This window comes from Mytilus galloprovincialis, chromosome 10 (genome assembly GCF_965363235.1).
Source record: "Mytilus galloprovincialis chromosome 10, xbMytGall1.hap1.1, whole genome shotgun sequence".
NCBI lineage: Eukaryota > Metazoa > Mollusca > Bivalvia > Mytilida > Mytilidae > Mytilus > Mytilus galloprovincialis.
The window spans coordinates 90,661,170-90,673,296 of NC_134847.1; the positions used below are offsets into that span (position 1 = coordinate 90,661,170).

The window sequence follows — 12,127 nt, forward strand, 5'->3', positions numbered from 1 at the left end:
AGAAAGTTACGGAACTATAGTCAGTAGCGCAATTTAAAATATGTATACATGTATACATTGAACATAAGAAAGAAACATACATTTTGTGTAAATTGTGGTAAAAGTTTTGTAAATAGACTAGTCCATGTATGCCAACAGTATGTAATCAACGAATTCGATAGACTATTGTATACCAAAAGAAGAAGAAGAAAAAAAAGAAACAATTTGATTTAAATACAGGTCAATTTATAACTTGCTTTGGTTCATCGAAGTTAAGAACATAGTAAACTCACAGATTTATATATCAATTAAATTGTTCTCGAATAAAGGACGAAATTCGTCATCATCACAATTGTTCCAACATTCATGTAAAATATATGCAACTGGACGTACACTAATAATCCCCAAGGAATGTGAATATTTTCTAGGAAAACTATTGAGTATCAATTTCGGGATTTATTTTCTTTCTTGATATTCAATGACAGCAATTTAAAGAATAAACTGCTTGTCGGATATTTGTCCGCTTTAGGGGTATTCTTGCAAGTTGAACAGACTTATAATAACATTCAAAAATAGGGAAAGATAACATTAAATTCGTTGTCTTTTAATTTTAAACATCGTTGATCAAATAGTTATTTAAGTATACATATACGTTGGGAGACGACGATTATTATAGTTGTCTCAGATTTTAATAAGGACGTTCCCCATCATGAATAAATTTGGTTGACGTTTATCACACTTGAAAAGAATATCTATTCGTAATTTTTCGATTCCATTACAAAAATATTTTTTTCTTTATTCGTACATATTATATTCCGCTTCGGTAGAGTTATCTTCAGATAGTTTCATATATTAATTAATACATGGCTTTCAAAAGTCTAAATGTAAGTGTTCTCGTACATTTTTTCGCCTAATAAAGAAAAATAAAAATGATTTAGTAAAGCTATTTCTAATTTCTAAGTCCCCCTTTTTTATGAGACATAAATCAAGGACAAGACTTGTATATCATTTCATTCTGACATATGAATTAAGTTTCCCGTCTTTAACCGAAAATTGTGTATTTCTTAGTAAATTAACTTATTTGAATTCAAATAAATAATAGCACCAAATATAATTAAATAATTCCACGGCGACCAATTTTTATTTGTCACCAACTTGAATATGTATTTTTAATGTGTATATTAAATGCTACCACTGATCCGAATAGACAGTCACACCTGGCAAGGTGTGCCCTAGAGGCGTGGTTAAATACCGAAGTGCAAATAACAATTTACCTTTCAACAAGCCATCTACGAGTATTGCCACAGAACCGTGAATACACACATCGTATAAACCTAGCCATAGCAGAGATAGTAAAAGGTCAATAATAGTACACCAACATATTGTCTTTACAGATTATTGTACTTTAATTTGTTCACCTTATCAGTCCGAAAATGCATTTATTAAAAATAAATTTATAACTTTTTGTGTTGTCTACAAAAATAATTCGAATATATACGTTTAACATAGATAATTTATCTCACGAATGAGTACAATTGAACGTCTGTGCGTTTTATCTTCTTATTATCGGATGGTTATTAGATAAAGCATAAGTCATCGGCGCGCTTACGATTACGTTAAAATATGATTAAAAACCAAGACTTTTAATGATTGTATTTTAAATCCCGGCATGCAAAAATCAGGAGAAAACGTCACGACCTACAGGAAGTAGTTGATATTTTTTCATTAATTATTGAATTTCTCCTTTATTACTGCACATATAGCGATAAAACTTTGTGAATGTATATATTATGTCATAATGAACATATTTAAACCATAAGTAAAAAATCGTGAATTTTCCCTTTAAAGTACATAGAGTTGTATCATACTTATAAAAAATAAAAACTGATGTAGGTGAGTGCAACTTAATAGTTATACATACCAGAAACAATACTTGTTAGATTTTTTTCACGGTATATTATACAATTTTACTAACCTGCTAACTGTATGATAAGTTCTATTCATACGAAAACTAACAGTTTTTTTTTAAAACAATTTTTTATAATTACTCATTTACTGCGAGACGAGTATTGCCAAAATTTTGTGTGTACGTTGACGATATAATTACGACTGCCATACTTGGGTAGGATTGCTACGGAATCATCCGACAACAAATGTAGGCATGTTATACAGTGATTACACCATTGTAAAGATAAATCAATTTAGATTTATGATATAATAAGTTTTAGTGGGGTTGACAGCCTCTAAAGCGGCATATAACGGAAATTCGTCACCACCTTACATTTTTCTAAAATGCAAGTTAAGTACCTTGTGTTATATTAAGGTATGTAGGAAATTTTTTTCTGAGACAAGTGCCTGTGAATTGACCAGTAGCCGTATTGACTTTGCCAAGCTCTTCAGAGCTTATGTTTGTAATTGCTTGCTTATACCGACTCTAAATAAAGCTTTATGTCTTATGTCAATAGATGAACACAGGCACTTGTTTCTATCAATGGGGAGATCGACTACGCATATATATCATGTATATATATATATAAGAAAAAGTTAAGTAAAGTCCGTATGCTGGTAACATATAAGAAAATTATTAAAAGATAATAACGGTAAAGTGATGCATTGAAACCGTTATTATCTTTTAATAATTTTCTTATATATATATATATAAGCTTCTATATATGGATAGTCTACCTTCCCATGGATAGAAACAAGTGACTGTGGCACAGGCACTTGTTTCATTCCATACGAAGGTCGACTATCCATATAAATAGAAGCTTTATATGGATAGTCGACCTTCGTATGGATAGAAACAAGTGCCTGTGGCCAAAATTATAGGTGTCGAATAATTTTACCAGTAACCAGGTGCCGATTTGACTAGTAGTAGTACTAGATATATATACTTATAAACCATACTAAAAATTCAGTAACCTTCTTTTACAATTAAACTTATTCCTTTTGTTTTATATACTCAAGGTTTTCATATCCATTCATAATTCCCTGACATTTTTTAAAGTGCTTCTTAGTTGTTTTGATTTGACAAAGAATTTTGTAAAAAGCTCATTGATTGGACAAACCAACCCAGAAAGGGAGACAACAAAAACAGGAAGCGAAGCTTACCGGATGTTGTTTTCTGTCATCACCAAAATTTTGACATTCATACTTTTATTCCCCTGTATTAAAGAACATAAGACTGTCATAAACGATAAACGTACATCCTTAAAGAAAACATAGATAAATGGTTTTGTAAAATTTAAGTCTGCCGATAGGAAAATGTCGGTCAACTGAAAGAGAGTGTGTTATCCAAGGGAAAATTATGAGTTCAACAAATGAGCAAGGCCTTCAAAATAAAACAGATACTCCAAGTGGAGAGGAACTCTCTTCAGAGCTGTTAGCAGGTAAGAGATTTTAATATTCAAACTGAATGTTGCATGTCATAGAAGAGTTTTGTCATTTCTAATATGATAAAAAAAATAAAAGAAAGTGAAAAACCAACAAAAATTCAGAATATCATATAAAAAAGAAAATGTGGTATCATTGCCAATGATGCAACTCTCTACAAGAGACCAAAATGACACAGAAATTAACGACTATTGGTCACCTTACGGCCTTCAACAATGAGGAAAGCCCATACTGCATAGTCAGCTATAACAGGCCCTGAAATGACAATGTAAATGAGAGTACTCGCAGTTAACTGACAGCTAACTTGTGAATAGAGTAAAATCTCATAAATTTTTCTTTTGCCAACAAGCCCCACATAATGCAAATTACGTAAAATCTAGATGAATACAAATTTTCAGGTCTGCCAACTCGCCCCACTTAAATGAAAACTAATCTACACAGAATACCAAAAAAACCTAAAAGTTCTCGACAGCAGACAGCTACAGAACTATCTAATGACAATCTATTGTATACAATATATGTGTTATCATGTTCATGTTTCTAGTGCGGACATTTCATCTAGTACTAGTACTCCATTATGTGTTATCATGCCAGTAAACACACATGATTCTTAACTTATCTTACAAAACATTGAATATATTTAACAGGGGGAAAAACGTCAAAGAAATGTTGATGCTTACTTCTTTCTGCTTTATTTCAACTTAAAAAACACAAGTGGGGCTAGTTGGAAGTCACATCACAGAAATACTGATTTTCACTTCTTTTTCATCAAAATGAAAAGAACTACAAAAAAGGCACTCATATATAGTGGAAAGGGATTAACATAAGTTCAACTTTTGTAATAACTTGTTTCCCAATCCACTATAAATGAATATGTTTAAAATAACTACAAAAACATGTTTATCTTAGGTTTTCATATGTGTTGAATTTATTTATAAGTGGGGCAGAGACATAGATATACAACGGGATTGCATTGTTTTTCTTAAGTGAGGCGAGTTGCCATGAATACTAAAGTCATCGTAGTTTATCTAGTTGTCATGAGTGGAGCAGACCTTAAGCTTATTTCAACAGGATTTTACCCTTTTTCATAAGTGGGGCAAGTTATTCAACCTATTTCAATGGTATCTTACCCTTTATACGGCCGCAAAAATTTAAAAAAAAAATTTCGTACATGTATTGGTATCACATTGTTGTCATTGTCTGCGTCATCCAAATACAGATGGTTGCAGGATAATAACTTTAGTATACAATGTAGGTGAAAAGAAATCTTGAAGTTTTAACAGAAGGTTTATAACCAATAAAGGAAGTGTGGGATTGATTTTGGGGGTTATGGTCCCAACTGTTTAGGAATTTAATAGGGTCAAAAAAGGGGGCCCAAATAAGCTTTTTTGTAGTTTCTAGACAATAACTTGTGTTAAATTATATGAATCTCTCTGAAATTATACAAGTTTTCATACTACAAAGGGATGGTTAGGAATAACTTTGGGAGGTTATGGCTGAAACCATTTAGTAAATAGGGGCAAAAAAGGGGAAAAAAACAAGTGTTTTTCTGGTTAAAGGACTATTGAGACAATTTAAAAGCAATGTTAGAGAGGTAATCCAAATCAATTTAAAGAACACTGTTTGATTACCTCCCTTACACTTCTTGTAAATTAAGTATTAAGAAATGATGATTGTCTTGAGGTGATTGCCTGTCAATTTATTTTTAGCAGTTACTATTAATTAATATCTGAATCTGAAAAATTAAAATTAATTTTAGCCATGACTATGTATACTATGTCAATTTATATTTTAAAACTTTTAAGAAGTATTTAAATGAGTAATTATGGTTGCAGAAATTTGAATTGAGATACTATACTGACCATATCTTGAAGGAAAGAACTTTTTGGGGAATAAGGGAAAAAAAGGGGGGGTGTTCTCATTTGAGATTTCAGAATTTAAAAGAAAATTTCATCAAATATTTTTTTTGGGGGGTTAATATTCAACAGCATAGTTTATTGCACAAAAGCAAAAAAAAAAAATGCTTTATTTGGGGGGGGGGGGGAGGGGGGCAATTCACAACAGTTGTCATTGATTCATTTTAAATATAAAATCATTTAAATCAGAACATTTTGTAACATTCCTAGAATCATTAAAATGTTTCAACTGAGTGTTAATTGATAATAAGATTATGTAAATAAAAACATTTGACTATTTTTCTTAAATATACATGTAAATTTTAGAGCATATCCTTCAATCATCTTATTATATTAAGTGTCCACATAGACATGATAAAATCAAGTTTATGTAGCTCAATTTTTTTAAAAGAAGAATGAAAACATGAAAATGCATGTTGTATGTCTTAACAAACAAACAAAAAACCACACACTTTCATGACTTTAAATAAAATTGAGAATGGAAATGGGGAATGTGTCAAAGAGACAACAACCCCACCATATAACAGACAAAGCAGAAGTATGTTTCAATAATTTTTTAAATTAAAAAAAGATCAAGAGACTAAACAACAGAAACAACACATTACTTACAAAAGTAAAGACTTAAAAACATATATCTCAATATTATTTAATCTACCAAACAGCTTTTTGTTTATTACAGAATTTCATGAAGCCAACAGAGATAATGAATTATTTGCCAGTACTGAAGATCCAGAGTTTGAGTTTGATGAAAGTGGCTTACAGCTAGCATCTAAAGAAGGTATTGTCCACTTCTTTACATTATTTTATCCTATGTTGTTAAAATTGCATTTTAATCTACTGTTTTTATGTAACGTTGAACTAAGATCCTATTAACAGCTCTTTACTAACTTATGAATGGATTTCTGACCGATTGTTCTGTACAATGTCTTCCAGAGAAGCTCTTTTTAATGTGTGATAAAAAGGTTCAAGCAGTTAATTTTTTCCTCATACATGAAGCAAAACATTAACTCATTGGAGACAAATATTAAGTGAGTTCTGACAGACTGGTAAGCTCCAGGTATGGAGAGGCAGTACACATGGTACACAATGTCTACTTAGCAATTGCACAATCTCAATATTATAATATTTTATATGAAAACTCAAGATATAAAGAGTACTTAAAAATACATTTGATAGGAAATTTCTATTCAAAACACATCATATTTATCTTAAACTTGATTTATGAATAAATAAAACGATTAATAAACTTTTATTCTGCAATATATTGCCCAGTATGTTTCTTTATCAATACATTTGTTATTTATCAGCTGAGTTAGATCTAGAAGCAGAATTAGAAGGTAAACCTCATGTTGTGCAAGATTTTTGGATTTTAGTTAGATCTTAAGGATCTTTGGAATTAAACAGATCCTGAGAATCTATGATCACAAGGATCTGGTTTCTACGCTTTTATTTTGCATGTGTTTTGCATGAAAGATTTTGTTATTACTTTCAAATTTTTAAACTTTAAAGTGCTTTAATTTTAAATCCTCATTATCTATACATTACATGTATGATACATTCTATCAATCCCTTATTTATGTATTTTAAGTGTAACAGTATTTTACCATTGAATCATTGAGTGTTTGTTGTTATATAAAAATCAACAAATCAATATTTACATACTACAAGGTCAGGAATTTATCAGATGTACATTGTAAACTCCGTGTTTTTGTGTAAATAAAATCAGCAAAAAACAGTCTCTGTATACTGAATAGAATCATGAAGAAATAACTTTAACAGTTTTTTCTTATAAAGAAATCTATTCACTTCCATCTTTTGTCACTTTTATAGTCAATGTAAATCTGAACTCTGAAGTTCTTTAGAAAATTGGTGAAATAATCTTTTTTATAATTCTTTTGCTCTTATTATAACCTAAGCACAAAAAAGTAAGAAGAGGATGAATTTAATAAGAAGTTTGGTAATCATGGTAATGAGTATAATAAAAAGTCACAGAGCTACTTCTTTTAAGCTAGAGCTTGAGCAAAATTACCATATTTTTGTATGGATTGTTATCATGATTATAGAAAAGCAAATTTTAGGTGTTAAAAAGATAACTAAATGGTAGAATCTTAAGATTAAATAGCCTTTATAATGTGTTTCAAAAAATAAGAATAAAAGATTGGATTCGTTTTCTTGCTGCATAAACAAAAAGAAAAATTTCACTTTTAAATGAAAAGTTTTACAGATTGATCACTTTCCGCTCTTCTCTTTTCATTAGGGATCTAGGTTCACATTTTCTACTATTTTACATTTCAAGAAAGACCACTTGTTGAGTCAATTTACTTAATTAAATTTCTACAGAATTTGAGCTTCTTTGCAGTTTAATGCAAACTGATTTTTATACGACCACAAAAATTGAAAAATTTTTGGTCGTATATTGGTATGACGTCATCGTCGTCCGAAGACATTTGGTTTTCACAATATAACTTTAGTAAAAGTAAATAGAAATCTATGGTCCCAACAGTATAGGAATTAGGGGCCAAAAAAACGTCCCAAATAAGCATTTTTCTTGGTTTTTGCACTACAACTTTAGTATAAGTAAATAGAAATCTATGAAATTTTAACACAAGGTTTATGACCACAAAAGAAAGTTTGGGATTGATTTTGGGAGTTTTGGTCCCAACAGTTTAGGAATTATGGGCCAAAAGGCTCTAAAATTAAACTTTGTTTGATTTTATCAAAAAATGAACTATTAGGGTTTTTTGATATGCCAAATCTAACCGTCTATTTAGATTCTTAATTTTTGGTCCTGTTTTCAACTTGGTCTACATTAAGGTCCAAAGGGTTCAAAATTAAACTTAGTTTGATTTAACAAAAAATTGAATTCTTGGGGTTCTTTGATATGCTGAATCTAAACATGTACTTAGATATTTGATTATGGGCTCAGTTTTCAAGTTGGTCCAAATCGGGGTCCAAAATTAAAATTTGTTTGATTTCAACAAACATTGAATATATGGGGTTCTTCAATATGCTGAATTTAACCATGTATTTAGATTTTTAATATTTGGGCCCAGTTATCAAATTGGTCCACATTGAGGTCTAAAGGGTCTCAAATTCAACATTATTTGATTTCATCAAAAATTGAATTCTGGGGGTTCTATAATATGCTGAATCTAACCATGTATTTAGATTTTGGATATTGGACCATAATAGGTAAATGTCCAATTTAAATTTTTTAAGTTTTTAAGTTTAAGTTCTTAGACCACATTCATTCTGTGTCAGAAACCTATGTTGTGCCAACTATTTAATCACAATCCAAATTCAGAGCTGTATCAAGCTTAAATGTTGTGTCCATACTTGCCCCAACTGTTCAGGGTTTAACCTCTGCAGTCATATAAAGCTGCGCCCTGCGGAGCATCTGGTTGCTGCAATGAGGCTGTTCTATGCTTTGGTTGCATGGTATGTTAAGTGATTGATCATATTGATGGTAATTAATTTAGGAATAACAGCAGATTATAATGTACCATTATGTTTTGTTAAGTGATTGATGGTTATTACTTTAGAAATAACAGAAGATTATAATGTACCGGTATGTTAAGTGATTGATGGTTATTACTTTAGGAATAACAGAAGACTATAATGTACCGGTATGTTAAGTGATTGATGGTTATTACTTTAGGAATAACAGAAGATTATAATGTACCGGTATGTTAAGTGATTGATGGTTATTACTTTAGGAATAACAGAAGATTATAATGTACCGGGTGATTGATGGTTATTACTTTAGGAATAACAGAAGACTATAATGTACCGGTATGTTAAGTGATTGATGGTTATTACTTTAGGAATAACAGAAGACTATAATGTACCGGTATGTTAAGTGATTGATGGTTATTACTTTAGGAATAACAGAAGATTATAATATACCAGTACGTTTTGTTAAGTGATTGATAGTTATTACTTTAAGAATAACAGAAGACTATAATGTACCGGTATGTTAAGTGATTTATGGTTATTACTTTAGGAATAACAGAAGATTATAATGTACCGGTATGTTAAGTGATTGATGCTAATTATTTAAGGAATAAAATAAGATTTTAATGAACCGGTATGTTTTGTTAAGTGACTGATGCTCATTATTTAAGGAATAACAGAAGATTATAATGTACCAATGACATCATGGGAGGAAGGTAAGATCAAATGTTGTGGACATTGCATTTGTGATCCATTTATACTTTTGGTACATTCAACAATACATTGGTTAGGGTTAGCTGCTCTTTTGGGCGATTGCAATGCATAAAATGTAATGCACATGTTTAAGTAATTGCATATTAAAGTTATATTGTATCAATGTTATACATGTTTAATTAAACAAAGAATAAATTGTAAATCTAACAATCTATGTCAGACAGAAAAAAAATTGTATAATTTGAAGAGAAGAAAAAAACATCATTCTGAAGAAAACAAAATAACCACAATGTTAGATATGTATTGATGGATGTGAAAGTAGTATTTGGATCTTCTTTATAAACCAGGAGAGCATGAAAGTTTTTGTTCTCTGTAGAGCTAACACACATAAGCCAGGAGAGCATGGAACGTTCCTGTTTTCTGTAGAACTAACTTGTTTGCTGTTGTATTTTGTTTTTGAGATTAACTTGTTGAAAGATGTTTTTATTTGTACATGTACCATATACTACTAACCTACAATTTAGTCACTTACTGTAAGGTGTAAAAAATATGTCAATAATAATTTTTATTTTAAAGAGGGTAAAAGTAATCTTTCCTTAGACTCATGAAAAACAAATTTAGATGTTACAAAAAAAGAAACTAAGTACAAAACACACTAATGAAAAAATCCGTTTTTTAGGCAAAATAAGGAATTCATTCAGTTTGACATATTACTTTAACAAAATTCAAAGTTTAAGTGTGTCAAGCATTTCAATGGTTTATAATCCAAAGACAAATTTCAAGTCTAAACTCTCAAAGCAAAATGATCTGTCTACTGTCAGTGGTGGATCTAAACTCTCAAAGCAAAATGATCTGTCGATTGTCAGTGGTGAATCTAAACTCTCAAAATGATCTGTCTATTGTCAGTGGTTGATCTAAACTCTCAAAATGATCTGTCTATTGTCAGTGGTTGATCTAAACTCTTAAAGTAAAATGATCTGTCTATTGTCAGTGGTTGATCTAAACTCTCAAAATGATCTGTCTATTGTCAGTGGTTGATCTAAACTCTCAAAGCAAAATGATCTGTCTATTGTCAGTGGTTGATCTAAACTCTCAAAATGATCTGTCTATTGTCAGTGGTTGATCAAGTCTAAACTCTCAAAATGATCTGTCTATTGTCAGTGGTTAATCAAGTCTAAACTCTCAAAGCAAAATGATCTGTCTATTGTCAGTGGTTGATCTAAACTCTCAAAGCAAAATGATCTGTCTATTGTCAGTGGTTGATCAAGTCTAAACTCTCAAGGCAAAATGGTCTGTCTATTGTCAGTGGTTGATCAAGTCTAAACTCTCAAAGCAAAATGATCTGTCTATTGTCAGTGGTTGATCAAGTCTAAACTCTCAAGGCAAAATGATCTGTCTATTGTCAGTGGTTGATCAAGTCTAAACTCTCAAGGCAAAATGATCTGTCTATTGTCAGTGGTTGATCAAGTCTAAACTCTCAAGGCAAAATGATCTGTCTATTGTCAGTGGTTGATCTAAACTCTCAAGGCAAAATGATCTGTCTATTGTCAGTGGTTGATCTAAACTCTCAAGGCAAAATGATCTGTCTATTGTCAGTGGTTGATCTAAACTCTCAAAATGATCTGTCTATTGTCAGTGGTTGATCTAAACTCTCAAAATGATCTGTCTATTGTCAGTGGTTGATCAAGTCTAAACTCTCAAGGCAAAATGGTCTGTCTATTGTCAGTGGTTGATCTAAACTCACAAAGCAAAATGATCTGTCTATTGTTAGTGGTTGATCAAGTCTAAACTCTCAAGGCAAAATGGTCTGTCTATTGTCAGTGGTTGATCTAAACTCTCAAAGCAAAATGGTCTGTCTATTGTCAGTGGTTGATCAAGTCTAAACTCTCAAGGCAAAATGGTCTGTCTATTGTCAGTGGTTGATCTAAACTCTCAAAGCAAAATGGTCTGTCTATTGTCAGTGGTTGATCAAGTCTAAACTCTCAAGGCAAAATGATCTGTCTATTGTCAGTGGTTGATCGTCTAAACTCTCAAGGCAAAATGATCTGTCTATTGTCAGTGGTTGATTCAAAATTTTTCACTGCCTTAAAGGAGGGCTGCTACAGTCATGATTCATTAATTCCTTTCCTAAATAATCAACCTTTTTTCGCTACAAAGCATAGGGGGCTAGGCCCCTACCCCCTCCCCTTAAACAGGTACAGTAATTGTGAAAATGATCAAAATAGATCTGCCAACATGAGCTCTAATTTTGAGACTAGAATGATATTCCATAAACATGTCATTTATACCAAGGAAGTGAAACAAACTTAAGAAGAAAACAACCCAAGTCAAACAAAAATTTATAAACAGTTACTACACACAAAACTAAAATTTGGCAACATGAACCCCATCAAACGAATGCTCTGGATGGGTCTTCAGTTCCTGCTCCATTGTTGATACCCATCATGTTCTTCCTGTTAAATCATTTGAAGATTTGTATCCAGAGTCGTTACTAGAGATAAATTTCATGTCCAAGATATCAATTAACGTCTTTATATGTTAGAAATCACATTCTCTAGAACAGTCTGTGAAAATTAAATGATATATATATGTACAAAGCTCCTTCAGTACTAAAACTGTCTTATTTCTTAATTTATCTGCAAAGAATATATTAATATGTCTAGTATATATAA

General features: G+C 31.1%; 2 protein-coding genes across 6 annotated transcripts in view; one reads left to right on the forward strand and one right to left on the reverse strand.

Moving 5' to 3' along the window:
• The window catches only part of LOC143048741 (uncharacterized), a 31,811-nt gene extending 28,790 nt beyond the window's left edge, over positions 1-3,021 (reverse strand). Inside the window, exon 1 of the mRNA XM_076222607.1 lies at positions 2,902-3,021. The gene's annotated coding sequence lies outside the window, so the exon portion shown is untranslated. The remainder of the gene's footprint in view (positions 1-2,901) is intronic.
• A 40-nt stretch (positions 3,022-3,061) lies between these two features.
• The window catches only part of LOC143048743 (rho GTPase-activating protein 8-like), a 28,773-nt gene continuing 19,707 nt past the window's right edge, over positions 3,062-12,127 (forward strand). For 2 of the 5 annotated variants that reach the window (XM_076222610.1, XM_076222612.1), the window contains exons 1-4: positions 3,062-3,368; positions 5,968-6,066; positions 6,596-6,625; positions 9,413-9,457. In XM_076222610.1, the coding sequence (XP_076078725.1) occupies positions 3,287-3,368; positions 5,968-6,066; positions 6,596-6,625; positions 9,413-9,457 (256 nt within the window). In that variant the 5' untranslated portion in view covers positions 3,062-3,286. The remainder of the gene's footprint in view (positions 3,369-5,967; positions 6,067-6,595; positions 6,626-9,412; positions 9,458-12,127) is intronic. The other 3 variants (XM_076222614.1, XM_076222613.1, XM_076222615.1) reach the window with 3 other exon arrangements.